We start from the raw sequence: 14962 nt of genomic DNA on the forward strand, positions 1-14962 counted from the left end.
GTGATTGTCAAAAAGCCTACAAGACTAAATGAGTTTGCAGATAAACATCATATCATTTAAAATACAAATGTCTTGGACTTAGCTTCAGTCTATGATTAACTTAAAGTCAACTAATTACTGTTAATCTACAACTTAGAAATTGCAGAAAGCCTGATTTTTGTTTTAATGAGAAATTTTTGAATGGCAAATTTAACTTTTAAAGCCCTCGCCTAACTACCCACCTCTTCTTATCATTTGATGTTTGGTACTCAGCTTTTCTTTATGACTGTATTAAAAAACAAAACTACCTTTTTTCTTATAATTTTCTTTCCCTAAAGAAGTATAATTGATGGGATACTATCATGAACCTTTTTCCAGTATCTCAGAAAGAATTGTTGGCATATTTTGTTCAAATTGCTTCTGAAATATTTAATACTGTCTTATTTTTTAAATGTATTTGTAAAACCTACTGGTGGTAAGGAAGCTAAAAGGTTCGTGCAGAATATATTAGGTGGGAAAGGAACTTTTTTTCTTATGGCAATTAGAGTAGAATTTCAAAAGATACTTTAATATCTTTATTTTGAAAGTGTATATTTTATCAGTGTATCTGCTTGCCTCTAAGTTTATTTAAGTCATTTTTTTGAATGACTATTGCATGCATGCCAGGCACTGTGCTAGGTTCTGGGAATTTGATAGTCAGCAAGACAGATGTTCCATTTTTCATTGCTGTTACTATATATATACTGTATATATTTTAACTAAGTTCCAGTTGTTGTTCACATTCAGGTTGATACGTTTCATGTGAAAATTAATTTCCCCGGTAAATTTGTATTTAGTTTTTTTTCTCCATACATAAGAATGGCTTTATGAAGGAGAATGAATTTAACATTCATGTGCAAATCAAATTTTTAAGAGTTTGTGGCTTTCATTAATAGGTGAAGAAGGAAGTTTTAGCCATGGGTCTGTTGTTGATGGAAGATTTGAAGGATTCATTCAGACTCGTGGTGGCACATTTTATGTTGAGCCAGCAGAGAGATATATTAAAGACCGCACTCTGCCATTTCACTCTGTCATTTATCATGAAGATGATATTAGTAAGTACTTAAATTTTGCAAAGAGTATATAAATAGTTAAAACTATGTGGAGACAAATGAAACCTGAGCTGTTTTCTTTCCTAAGCTGTTAAACAGGCTAGAAAATAGTTTCACAACTAAAATCTCAATTAAAGAATAGATCTATATCGTTGAGACAATATCATTGTCAGTCTGTGCCGGTACTACTTCGTTGATATGCTACAACCAATTCTATTTGAACTATGAGTCAACCAACTCCGATTGAACTGGAAATTCTATATTGTGATATCATCCATTCATTTAATGCTATAACACCTTTGTGTGTGTGGCCTACTGAAGCATCATCTTATGTAAATTTCAGTGTGGATATTTGCATAGTATTTAAAGAATATTTTAGATATTTTTGTAATTTCTAAGCCTTTTGAGTATTTCTTTTTGGAATCTTGAAATGACTTCCCCTTGGTAAGACTTCAGATTTATCTTTATGGATTTTGTTCTCGACCGTGGTCTTTATGTGATGGTAATTTGTTGGGAGTGTTCTTTTTCTGTGTTTTAAGAATAGAAAATGTATTTAGACTTCCCCTTTTCATTCTACCATTGTCTGTATATCCATAGTCATTTAATCACGAGAATGCTGTAATGAAATGACCCAGAAATGCATTCCTCTAATTCACAGGCCTCTTGAATACTCATATTTTATTTTTGACTGTAGTAAGAGTAGTCTATCAATTTTTGCCTATTTTCCTTATTTGGCAGCTTCCAGGCTTCATTTTCCTTTCTACATATAGAAATTTGTTGTCAGTAATTTCGTTCTCACCCCAGGTAATGTACTGGAAAGTGTTAACCATGTCGACTTCTTGCTTTATCAGCTCTGACCGTTTCTGTACTTAAGTCTGTCCGACTTGCTTGTCATCTCTAATGCTCGATTACTATAGAAAATAGCATAATTGTTCTAGATAGAATACATTTATGATTTTGGCTACTTGTTAAATCATAAATTCGTTAATGCTACTTGTGTACATTTTTGCTCATCCCTATTTGATTCCTTTTCCAATTTCCCCTCCTGGTATTTTAGACTCTCCTCAAGCTCCAAGCTACAGTCTTTCTTCACAAGCTAGAGTATGAATTCCTTTGCCTTCCTTTCTTTCTGCCAGTAGAATTATCATCTACTTCATTTGTATGTTACTTTGTAATTTTCTGAGTAATTTAGTCATTTTGCAGGTTTACCTCCTCTATCAGGGTGTGTAAGTTCTCCAACTGCAGTTTCTGTTTCTTTTGCTCCTTTAACATTTGAGATATCATTTATCTCTGCAGCAGTTTCTTCACTGATACTTAATAAAGTCCTGCAACATTTTCCCTATAATGTTTTCTCAAAATCAAGCAAGACCTTTGGGAAAGAAAGGAGAGGAAGAAATGATTGACAGATTTTGAACTGATGATTTCCTTCCCGTGATACTGTAATCAAACATTTTCCTTCACTTTGTATGTCTTATAAGTATCTTCAACTGTGTTTATTCTGCCTTTTATGATTTCTGTTGTTTTGTCTTCTCTCCCGTTTCCTTTCTTCTCTTATCTACTTGTATGTAGTTTAAGAATGTTCTGCTCTTTTTTCATACTTCTGTTTCTTCCTCATCATATAATTGCATTTCTTTCACTTTGCATCTTATAGTAATTTTCAAAAATCTCCCTTTATTTCAGCCTTTTCTTTTTCCCCAAAGGTGATGAGTTAGCTTGCAGAATCAGTGACATTGGATGCAACTTAGCTTTCTGTTCCTTTTGGCATTTAACTTTACCATTGATTTCAGTGCTTAACTCTTACTTGGTAAACATATATTCATGGTAAGGAGATCTTTTCACATTCTGCTTGTTATTACATGCCAGTAGTGGTATTAGAGCCTAAAAACAACGTTTAGAGTGTTTTTGTTTGTAACTTCTTCTGGTAAATGGAAATGTAATGATATGAGGATAAGAGTATGGGAAGCAATTGCCTTAAACAGAATTTTTAGTGCTTGCAGATTTAGACAATTACTTTTGAAAAACTATCGGAAAATCTTTTAAGTTAACTACAAAAGGAAAGCACCCATGTATTAACCATTTAGTTTTTAAATAGTTGCTCTAGTCTAGATTCTAGACCAAGGGTTGGCAAACTTTTTCTCTAAAGGTCCAGATAGTAAATAATTTGTCTTTGTGGACCATACGTGCTCTGTTGCAGCTGAATTCTGCCATTGTAGTATGAAAACAGCAATAGGAAACATGTAAATGAACGAGCATGGCTATGTTCCAATAAAACTTACTGACACTTAAATTTGAATTTCATGTAATCTTAACATGACACAAAATATTATTCTTTTAATTTTTTCCCACCATTTGAAAATGTAAAAACCATCTTTAGCTTTCATGCCAAACAAAAGGACTCATATCTAGCAGGCTGTTGTTTGCCTACCGCTCTTCTAGAGGATGGCTAGATAAATTTACTTTTCTTAAATTGAAACATAGTTGACATACAATATTATGTTAGCTTCAGGTGTGCAACTTAGTGACTTGACATTTAAATACATTATGAAATGATCACCACGATAAGTCTGGTAACATTTGTCACCATACAAAATTATTACAGTATTATTGACTGTATTCCTTATGCTGTATGTTACCTCCCCACGACTTATTTTATAATTGGAAGTTTGTGCCTTTTAATCTCCTTGACCTATTTCGCCCAGTCTCCTACTCCCCTTCCCTTTGGCAACCACTGGTTCTCTGTATCTATGACTCGGTTTCTGTTTTGTTTTCTTTTTTTTTTTTTTTTTTTTAAAAGATTCCATATGTAAGTGAAACCACATGGTATTTGTCTAGATTAAATTTATTTATTTATTTTGCGGTACGTGGACCTCTCACTGTTGTGGCCTCTCCCGTTGCGGAGCACAGGCTCCGGACGCGCAGGCTCAGCGGCCACGGCTCACGGGCCCAGCCGCTCCGTGGCATGCGGGATCCTCCCGGACCGGGGCAGGAACCCGTGTCCCCTGCATCGGCAGGTGGACTCTCAACCACTGCGCCACCAGGGAAGCCCTAAATTTACTTTTAATTGGCCCTTTAACCTCTCTGTGTAGAATACCTAAGGTTCTAATAGTATTAGTGGTAGTACAAGTAGTTATTTCTCTTTGATGTATAACCAGCACCATATAAAGTTCTTTGCTTAAATTATTTTGTTTAATCTTCACAATAACCCTGTGAGGTATATAGGCACACTATTATCCCCACTTCATAGATGAGGAAACTAAGCCCTAGAAAACGTATGTCACTTGATTGTGGATCTTGTGTTCTTAACCATGTGTCTTCTGCTTCACTCCTGAAAGAAAGCTGTAAATTCTCACTGCCATTATTCCAAGGATTTTTGGGTCTTTTCTGAAATCTGTAAGCCTCCCTGAAATCACACATTTGCATCTATTGCTGTTTAGAGCCAAATTCTTTCCCTAACATATCTAGCAATGGATGCTTTATTTCACAACTAATTAAAAGGGAGAGGATGTCCCTTTATTATTTAATAATAATAATATTATTATTTTCATATAATTTGCTTAGGTGCCAATAATTTATTTTTACAGCTAAAGTACTGCATGGCTGTTCAGATCATTGTGTATATGCTTGAGTGAATTTGGTGTCCCTGTATTTGTTATTTTCAGTGGAAGCAAATGACAGGGGAGGCACGCCAACTTTGGATAGGAATCCTGATGAGAGTTTGGCTACCCTCATCTTAATACTGTTTTTGCAACTCTAGGCATGAATATATGAAACCACCATGGAAAATGATACTGATATTCTGGAGAACCTTAGGGAATGGCTTCTGATGCTGTACCAGAACATAGAGACAGTTTTCAGTGAAAATATTTAATAACGTCTAGATGCTTTGATATCTAGTTAGATGTGAAGGTGATAACTACATGTAGTTATCAGCTTAAAATTCATACTTGTTCAATCTATACTTAGGTGGTAAAAAACACTCTCTTCTAGAACATAGAAGTGTGAACAATTATGACAGGGTAAGAATACCATTTAGTCCTCTGCCTCTTGGCCTAGTTTATTTTAAAGAAACTGGGAAAAACATTGTCCCATAAACTATACTGCTAGTCTTAGTAATACGAATAGCTTTTAGGAATGACTGACTGTATGATTGCTTGGAATCATTAGTTGTAAATAGTGGACCTTTGCACCTTTTGTATATTACCTTTCTGAGAGGCAAACGTCTAAGCAATTTTCCCATGCTGTACTTATAAAGAAATATTTTGTTTCTGAACTAAAAGATATTTTAAGTAAATACATGAAGCCGCAGAGTAAGAGTGTTTAGGTTTATTCTTTCACTTCAGATTATTTATTTTCCTTTGGGTGGTATAGGAAAGCCCAAAGAGCTTGAATTTGCCTGTGCCTCATAGTATTGTATCAATAGTAGGTTACTCTTACTTTCAGCCTGTGTGCTAGCTGTAACTGTACTTATTGCTTCTTTCTCTTGTGCTTCAGTGGGAAGACCCCTTATTTCTTGCTCTGAAAAATTGAGACTGTTAAATTTTACTTAACCATTTCAAGTGAAGGCCTCCTTCCGGTAGAAGCCTCTTCATTTGTGAAACTTCAGGATATTGCTTTTAATAAACCTTAAAAAAAATCAGTTAGTTTCATATTGTGTTTTTGAAGTTGTGGATGTAAATGAGTTTTGTCATAGACACTAAGACTTCCAACTCCTTTTGTGTCACTGTTAGTGGAAAGGAGGGATAAAGGATAGAAGGAAAAGAGGAAAGGAAGAATTGAATTGGAAAGTATTGATAATGACTAGCATTGTTCAAGTCTGACATTGTTAGATTGTCACATTTTCCTTCCAGAGGTACAAGGAAATTCTGAGGATTATCGTGGAAAGTTTCTGTATGTGCTTAAGGTCCAGTCTGAGCTTGGAAATGTGCTTATGTGTATGGAGTTGTGACAAACTGTGGTAGACACTTGGAAAGATTAAGGAATGGAGTGTTCTGATTGAGAATTCAGTAGCAGAATGGCTTAAGACTATGATAGGAAGTGCCCATGACTTCAGAACTCCCATAGGATATACAGGTTTATTGGTTAATTTCTATACTGTATGTTTTAATTCACATGTTTTACTTAGCATTGATGTTAAATACTTAATTTTCTTAAGCAAAGTGACAGTATTTAAAAGAAATATAAGAATTTAGTGGCATTGTTGACTCTGTTTTTGCTTTCTTTTTTCTGAGTTAATCTCTAGGGAAATATAATTTCTCCAAATAGTTCACAGGCACAAATGAAGAAAAGTTGAGAAGCCTGTGAGAAGTGGTAGCTATTTGAAAAATATTTAATTAGAAATGTGAGATATTTAATTGGGAAAACATTTAAAAAAACAGATTAAAAAGAGACAGTGAGGGGTTTAATTCTTTTTGCAGAATTTGGAGAAAATATGCCCAGCCCTTTCATATTATACAATCAAAGTTTATTTTGTTTTATTTATGTAAATAGGACTCAAGTTGCGAACACTTTAGATCAAGACGTTTTCTGATTGGTTACCATATGTATTGGGTTGGCCCAAAAATTCATTCAGGGTTTTCCGTAAGATGTTACGGAAAACCCTGAATGAACTTTTTGGCCAACCCAATATATATTTGTGTATATATTTATTTAAAAAACATAAATAGAAAATATTTTGGCTGCATAATGATCATTTCAGAAACATAAGATTATTTTAAAATAACAAAGCTCTTATATTGTAAAACAGCTTTAAAACTCATCCTAGAAAGTAAAATTATATTTGGAAAATTTATTCTTTTTTTCCGAGAAATATCACCTCTTGATTGTGTTTTGCAGTGTTTGAGATGTTTTTACAAACAGATTGAATAAGAAAATTAATTGTTCATCTGAATATTGCATTAAAGATGCAGTTTTTAATAAGTTGTCATTATACTGTCAAGTCATATGTTTTGAGAGTTTGGAAAAAGTTTATAGACATTTGATGTGGTAGTAAGAAGAATGAATTTGAAAGTTTTAAATTAAGACCTCACAAGCATATGCATTTAAAAAATAGGGATTTTCTTTTGGGGGGCATTGTTTCTTCATCATACCTCATCAGCAAACTGTTCATGGAAAATAGAGTTTTTTGGAATAGACCAGAAGATTGATGTAGTTCTGAATTCAATAGAATTCTGTAACTTTATTACGATTGCAAAAGGGACTAGAATTAGTTCTAAACGCTAAGTTTGAAGATGATGGAAACTGAAGCCTAAAGAGTCTTAAGCAACTTGGGCAAGATATTTTCATGGCAAGGATCCATGTTTCCTGGCTTTTACTCCAGTACTTTTTAGTTACATCGTAAATTAGTAGAGACTTGTTTAAAGGTGGCTAAAGTCAAGGAACTTAATGATGGTAAAGACAATTATTGTGAAGATTAAAAAAAAGATTAGGAGAAAGCTAAGGCTTTATTTTTGGTATCATTGTTGATTTTGCAGAAGTGTGGCTATCTTCCCTACTGAAAAATAGAGTAAATTTACATTTTAGGTTCAACTTTTATGAGTGATGAGTTACAGAAAAACTAGTAGAAGTAGCATTGAGTATATATGTGTGTATGTACTAGGGATAAGAGGCGCTAAAACTAGGTCTTTCACATCTCTTCTAGCACAATTCAATGCTTGACGTTTATGCTAGCGACCTTGTGGGTGTGTCTGAGGACATTGGTCTAGGACTTGGGCCCTGTAAAGAGCTGCTTTACATTGTGATACAAGATTATAAAAATGTTAAATTCTGTTCATGGTTTATAACTTTGGAGATTAGATCATCTCCGTAAGCAACCTTGTTATCTTATATTTATATTCATTAGACTAGGAATTCACTGATGTGGATTTTACTGCTTTCAGCAACTGTAGAGGCTTAGAATTGCTGGGGAAGGAAAAAATTGCCCTCTGCCCTTTTTAGGTTCTTCTAGCTGGTCTAAGAATTAAATTGACATGAGACAGATTAAAAGGAGAAAATCAAATTTAATTATGTATGTACGAGGTCTCCATCAGAAAAATGAGGCCCCAGTTAGGCAATTGAGGTTTATATGGCATTTGAAGGAGAAGGGGCTAGGGGTTTGGTACTTCAAGGGGGAGGAAAACAATTACAGGAAGATGGAAAAGCAAATGTTGGGTAAACAAATGTTTGCTCTGCCATGCAGGGACAAGGGGACACAGAGAGGACTTGGTCTCCAGGACCTGCCAAGTTCCTCCTACCACACCTAGCCCATTTTCTTTGTAGATCTCTCTGTTGATAGTGCTGTTCCTGAACCAGGCCCTTTATCTAAATTCTTCTAGGCAGTTAAAGGGCAGGTAAAAAGAAAGACTTCCTGAGTCTTCTGTTTCTTAAAAATAATCAGTCTAAAATAATCCTTATGCCAGAGAGAGACATGGGGTGGCAAGTTTTGTTCCCCTGCAGAATCATGGACTTAAAGGCAACCTTGTAGGGGACTTTCCTGGCGGTCTAGTGGTTAAGACTCTGCGCTACCAATGCAGGGCGTGTGGGTTTGATCCCTGGTCAGGGAACTAAGATCCCACATGCTGCGTGGCACAGCCAAAAAATGAAAAAAAATTTTAAAAAAGGTGACCTTGTAGATCAACTAGTTAAAACTGTTGCAGAGTTTAATTCATTTGCTTAAGATCACACAAGTTAGTGGGAGACATGGTAAGGAAAAAGCACAAGAGGTAATGTGTCAGAACTGAGGCATGGCATTTGTATGAGAAAGTAGTTTGAAGGGAAATCAGGATGAAGTTTGAGAATAGCTTTGTGACCTTATGCAAGTAAGTAACTTTACCTTTTCTGGGTGTCATTGTCCTCATGTTATAAAGTAAGTATGTAGATCATTAATACTTCTTATTTCTTCTAAAATTTGATGATTCCAAACTACTTTTCCTCTAAAGCTGGAAATATTTTTGGCTTTTCTGATTATCAAATGACTATATAAAATAGATATTTTTGCTTGTGAATTAAGTAGAAGATGAAGTGTATCCACCACCATTAGCATTTTGGTGAATAGCCCTTTAGGTCTTATCATTTTTTTTATTAATAAATTTATTTTATTTATCATTTGCGTGTCTAATCTGTACAAGACATTTTCAGATACATTGGATACAGTGATGAACAGGGCAAAGTTTCTGTCCTAACGCACTTTACAGTCTCCTGATCAGAATAATAGAGCAACATTTCTCCTATTGACCTGATACCCGTGATCCCCTTGGCCCCCAACACTAACCTTCCTTAAAAAACAAGGGTGGGAAGGGACGTGCCTGGACCAACTCTGAGTTTCTGTCTCCTGTGAGAGCAGGGTTGTGAGTGCATGTTGAAAAGGGGACCATCTTTAGCTTACTGTCCTTCATACTATGCCCTTCTCTCCCTGCTCTCCCTACCCTTCCCAAACAGAGACTGGTTGTGGGGGATGGGGGAAGGGGCACTAGGGAGAAAGGGACCTCTGTCTACTGCAATTGGAAGGGGGAAGGGTATTTGCGGGCTGCTTGACCCATCCGTCCATTCCTCCACACCCATCGTCTCTCCTTAAAGAAAACAAAAAGTCTGCTCGTCTTTTTACTGTCTCAATGAATCCTTGTGGATTTTTGGCAACTTCGGGAGTCAGTGGCATTTTCATGGGCAAGGACCCAACCTACCTACCCTTCAGATACCTAGCAAACCAACTTTTGGCACAGTATCTGTCTGTGGAACCACTGTCTTTTAAATTCAATGAATATCATAAAAGTTGGGACATTTGATTGAATTTAGTGAGTCATAGTGTGTCATTGGAGGAATTACACCAAGTTTTGATGGTTAGAGAGTTATCTCATAGCTAAAGCTTTGGACTCTGCAGTCAAATTCCTAACCTGGCAGTCACGTTGAGGGAGGGATGGCTTGCTGGGAGTAGTGAGGAGATAAAGTCTAGTCTAGTTAGTCTGTAGTGAGAAGTGGGTGTTTTACACATCTGTTGGGCAGATGATCTGTACTGTAAATATTCCCCCTTCCTGGAGTGGATGATTGAGAGTTAACTAGAGCTATTTCCTGCTTGAGGTGGTATCACAGTATATGTATTATTTATATCTGTGCTTCCTACAACAAAACAGAAGCAAGAGGTTGGCATGCAGAGGAACTGGAAGAAAGGCCTTAGATTTAAAGCTGATCTTTGTTTTAAATAAGCTGAATATTCTACGCCAATGACTCATTCTTTGTGAAAGAATATGCTGTTTGGCCTTTTCAGGGGAACTACAGTTGCATCCTATGATTTAGCATCTCAATGAGGGCTTATTCATTAGTTGAACAAAGGCTTTTTCTAGAAATGGGGATTATATTGTCAGTAATTTTAGAGGGAAAATGTCATTGTCCATTTTCATAGTTAATGTGGTGACCAGGGAAAATAGGCTCTTTTAGAAGTTTTGAAAGTATATGGGAAACATTTTATACTCGATTCCTTTTCTTCTATTGGGAGAGTTTTGTGCTGACAGATTTTGAAGCATATATAAAATTTATGATATATAAGATACAATTTACAAAGAAACAAAACACTAGTTCTTTTAAATATTCTAATTCTTGATGTTTCTCTTTTTTTAAAATAATTAATTAATTAATTAATTAAATTTTGGCTGTGTTGGGTCTTCGTTGCTGCACGAGGGCTTTCTCTAGTTGCGGCGAGCAGGGGCTACTCTTCGTTGTGGTGCACAGGCTTCTTATTGGGGTGGCTTCTCTTGTGGAGCATGGGCTCTAGGCATGTGGGCTTCAATAGTTGGGGCCCACAGGCTCTAGAGCGCAGGCTCAGTAGTTTTGGCACACGGGCTTAGTTGCCCCACAGCATGTGGGATCTTCCCAGACCAGGGCTCGAACCCGTGTCCCCTGCATTGCCGGCAGATTCTTAACCACTGCTCCACTAGGGAAGTCCTTTGATGTTTCTAATGTTTTAAATTAGAGTGTGCTATATAGATCATAGTTTTATTTTTTACTTCCCCTACACATTTATAAATAACAAGAGAGTTTCAGTAGTTTGACAAAAAATTTTGAAGGTCATGGTGCAGTTGTAATTTTCCCCATTGATTATTAAGATCACTTTGCATACTTTCAGCTTGCATGGTCAATTTTACTGCCTGTGATAATGTGGTAAAGTGGGGACTGCCTGTAGTTAAACAGTGAAATAGGATTGAGAAGGGACTCTGGAAATACATGATCATTGTCAGGTGGCATAAAGGAATGCTTGAGGTTACAGATGATAATTTTTGAGTGAGAATAGTTATAGTTACCAGTTGCCTCTCCAGCCCCATTCAACTGGAGCGGTATAGGTAGAGAGCTGAATTTAAACAGGTTTTGGTGGAGAGCTGGGAATGGGGTGGTGGCAAGGGAGTTTAACTTCGTTGCTGCACGAGGGCTTTCTCTAGTTGCGGCGAGCAGGGGCTACTCTTCGTTGTGGTGCACAGGCTTCTTATTGGGGTGGCTTCTCTTGTGGAGCATGGGCTCTAGGCATGTGGGCTTCAATAGTTGGGGCCCACAGGCTCTAGAGCGCAGGCTCAGTAGTTTTGGCACACGGGCTTAGTTGCCCCACAGCATGTGGGATCTTCCCAGACCAGGGCTCGAACCCGTGTCCCCTGCATTGCCGGCAGATTCTTAACCACTGCTCCACTAGGGAAGTCCTTTGATGTTTCTAATGTTTTAAATTAGAGTGTGCTATATAGATCATAGTTTTATTTTTTACTTCCCCTACACATTTATAAATAACAAGAGAGTTTCAGTAGTTTGACAAAAAATTTTGAAGGTCATGGTGCAGTTGTAATTTTCCCCATTGATTATTAAGATCACTTTGCATACTTTCAGCTTGCATGGTCAATTTTACTGCCTGTGATAATGTGGTAAAGTGGGGACTGCCTGTAGTTAAACAGTGAAATAGGATTGAGAAGGGACTCTGGAAATACATGATCATTGTCAGGTGGCATAAAGGAATGCTTGAGGTTACAGATGATAATTTTTGAGTGAGAATAGTTATAGTTACCAGTTGCCTCTCCAGCCCCATTCAACTGGAGCGGTATAGGTAGAGAGCTGAATTTAAACAGGTTTTGGTGGAGAGCTGGGAATGGGGTGGTGGCAAGGGAGTTTAAGGTAAATGCAGTGGAGTAAGTATAATAATAATTGACTATGGGATTTAAACTGAATAAGGAGAGAGAGAATATCCACTAGTGAACAGGGTGGTAGCATAGGTGGATTGAAGGGTTTTTGAGATGTCAAAGGATTGTTGGAGTCTAAAGGGAATGTTCTGAAAAGATGAGTGGTGGAAAGAAAGTAGGATGAGGAAGTTGAGATTAAGAAGGGGTTTCAGAAATTGAGGTAGGAGAAGACAGTTGGAGAAAAGGTAGGATGAGTGTATTGGAAGGATCATCCCCATGAATGTTGAAATCACTAAGAATTATGATGGGGTGGTATCAGAGAGAGTGACAGTGAGTTAGGAGCTATAAATAAGGTAATAGAGGGAAGTAGTGAATTGGAGGCAGCAAAAACTTATAGTAAACTGGAGTACTTGGTGGTGTAGTCTCATGACTATAAAAGCTGAGCCCCAATGAAAATAGCCTTGATGTTCCCAAGGCAGGAAGTGGTAGATAGCTGTGAGTGTTTAGGTAAGTGAGGGTCAAGGGAATGTCTTCCTAAGAACAGGGAGAGTTCTGGGGTTCCCCCTTGATTTTTTTTAAAATAAATTTATTTATTCATTTATTTAATTTTTGGTTGCATTGAGTCTTCACTGTTGCACGCGAGTTTTCTCTAGTTACTGAGAGCGGGGGCTACTCTTCGTTGCGGTGCGTGGGCTTCTCGCTGCGGTGGCTTCTCTTGTTGCGGAGCACGGGCTCTAGGCATGCGGACTTCAGTAGTTGTGGCACATGGGCTTCAGTAGTTGTGGCTCGCAGGCTGTAGAGCACAGGCTCAGTAGTTGTGGTGCACGGGCTTAGTTGCTCCGTGGCATGTGGTATCTTCCCGGACCAGGGCTCGAATCCATGTCCCCTGCATTGACAGGCGGATTCTTAACCACTGCGCCACCAGGGAAGTCCCTAAGGCTATCATTTCTTCCACATTTATGGGTTGGAATTTTACAGCTGTTGCAATCTTGACCTCTGGTAAAAACTAACGTTTAAATCAGAGCTGTTATATCAATGTAAGTAGGTTGTCCATAACCCCTACCTGCTACCTGCCAGTTTAGATTTGTATTGTGATATTTAGTTAGTAGTTCCAGTGAAATAGGTCACTAGTGTCCACTTCAGGTTCTAGATTTACTTAAGAAACAGTGTTTCTAATTATAATTCTATGCATTATAACTATATGCTACTTAAGGATGTTTCAGTGCTTCCCCTCTAACCCATGTCTCTATATTTTATTTTATTATATATATTTTTAATATTTAAAAAAATTTTTTTTATATTTTATTTTGATAGTTCTCTTAATTATGGGTAGTAGATTGAATTATAAAATATGTTCATGAACTAAGGAGAACCTTAACAAGGGAAGTATATGAACTTTGAGAGAGTGGAATAAACTTTTAAATGACTACACTAAATTGAACAGCTATCTGGAAATAGAAACAATTCAGTTAAGGCTAAATTAATCACTGTTTAATTATAAAGGGAAAACAAGTGATAATAAAATAGTTATTGCTTTATAAAGCATTCACTTGAATTATACATTGAAGAAATTTAAACTCAGTCTGCTTTTACTATGCCATGGAGCATGTTTCTAGGTTACTTTCCCTTATGACTAGTTGGTATTCATTGAAGGAATTCACACCAAATATGATATATTTGCCTAACTGTAGTTCAAATTGAGGTAGCTTTGTACATTTGCAGAATAAGAAATTTAATGTGTTTGAACGGAAAGTTATAAATTACAAAATGAAGTAAATTGCAGTGTTAAAATGCTCTATATATCTGAAGTGGGACAGGTTGGGAAAGTTAAACGCAGAATAAAGAATGATTATTGTTCTTTTTTAGAATTCACAAATCATTCATATGACAAAAACTTAGAGACCATTGATGTTGAAGGAGAACTTCAGAACCTGCCAGGTTTTAAAAGTAGAATGCCTAGCATAATGTCTTTCCCATTGGAACCCAATAAGCATTTATGGCTTTCATTAATTATGACAGTTAAATTTTCATTTATAAGATAATTGGTAATACCTAAACATGTGACAGTAATAATATTTCTTCTTTGTATTTTAGACTATCCCCATAAGTATGGTCCACAGGGGGGCTGTGCAGATCACTCAGTATTTGAAAGGATGAGGAAGTACCAGATGACTGGTGTGGAAGAAGTAACACAGGTAAGGATTTTAATACAAACTTGTGTTTAAGAAATGGAAGTGAACTTGGGTATGTGTTTCTGCATTAAAAATGTATGTTCTAGGATTTCTAAAAGATTTATACTGCCGTCAGGAAATATTTATATTTTTTAATGCTCAAAGAGGCCAAGTAACTTGCTTATAATAAAGGTGTGATGCTGCAATTTGAGTACAAATCTGCATGACCCAAAAAGCATAACGTGTCCAAAATATTCTCTTACATGTTTTATCATAAAATTTAAAAATATCCAGTCTGAACATGTATTTTGTATAAATGTGTTTGTATTAATATGAAAATTAGAGTGACCAACTTCCCCCTGGTTTGCCTGAGACTTCTCCAGTTTAACATTGAAAATTATGTGTCTCTAAGCAAACCAAGATGGTTAGTTACCCTAATAAAAATCATCATACTTTTGATATTTTAATTGTGAGTTTTTCTGCCATTGACTGTTGACGTTTTATTCTTTTTTTGACCTCCTTTATTTCATTTATAGGTGGTAGTTTTATGGTTATTTAAAACACAAGTTTAAAATTAAAAAAATTTTATTTTTATAATAAA

At 36.3% G+C, this 14962-nt stretch overlaps 1 protein-coding gene across 1 annotated transcript in view; it reads left to right on the forward strand.

Annotated features, from left to right (window-relative positions):
• Positions 1–14962, forward strand: part of ADAM10 (ADAM metallopeptidase domain 10) — a 107932-nt gene that overhangs the window by 42111 nt on the left and 50859 nt on the right. The window contains exons 4-5 of the mRNA XM_024761258.1: positions 915–1073; positions 14285–14385. Coding sequence (XP_024617026.1) covers positions 915–1073; positions 14285–14385 — 260 coding nt within the window. The remainder of the gene's footprint in view (positions 1–914; positions 1074–14284; positions 14386–14962) is intronic.

The sequence above is a fragment of the Neophocaena asiaeorientalis genome, unplaced genomic scaffold (genome assembly GCF_003031525.2).
Source record: "Neophocaena asiaeorientalis asiaeorientalis breed wild unplaced genomic scaffold, Neophocaena_asiaeorientalis_V1.1 scaffold2, whole genome shotgun sequence".
Classification (NCBI taxonomy): domain Eukaryota; kingdom Metazoa; phylum Chordata; class Mammalia; order Artiodactyla; family Phocoenidae; genus Neophocaena; species Neophocaena asiaeorientalis.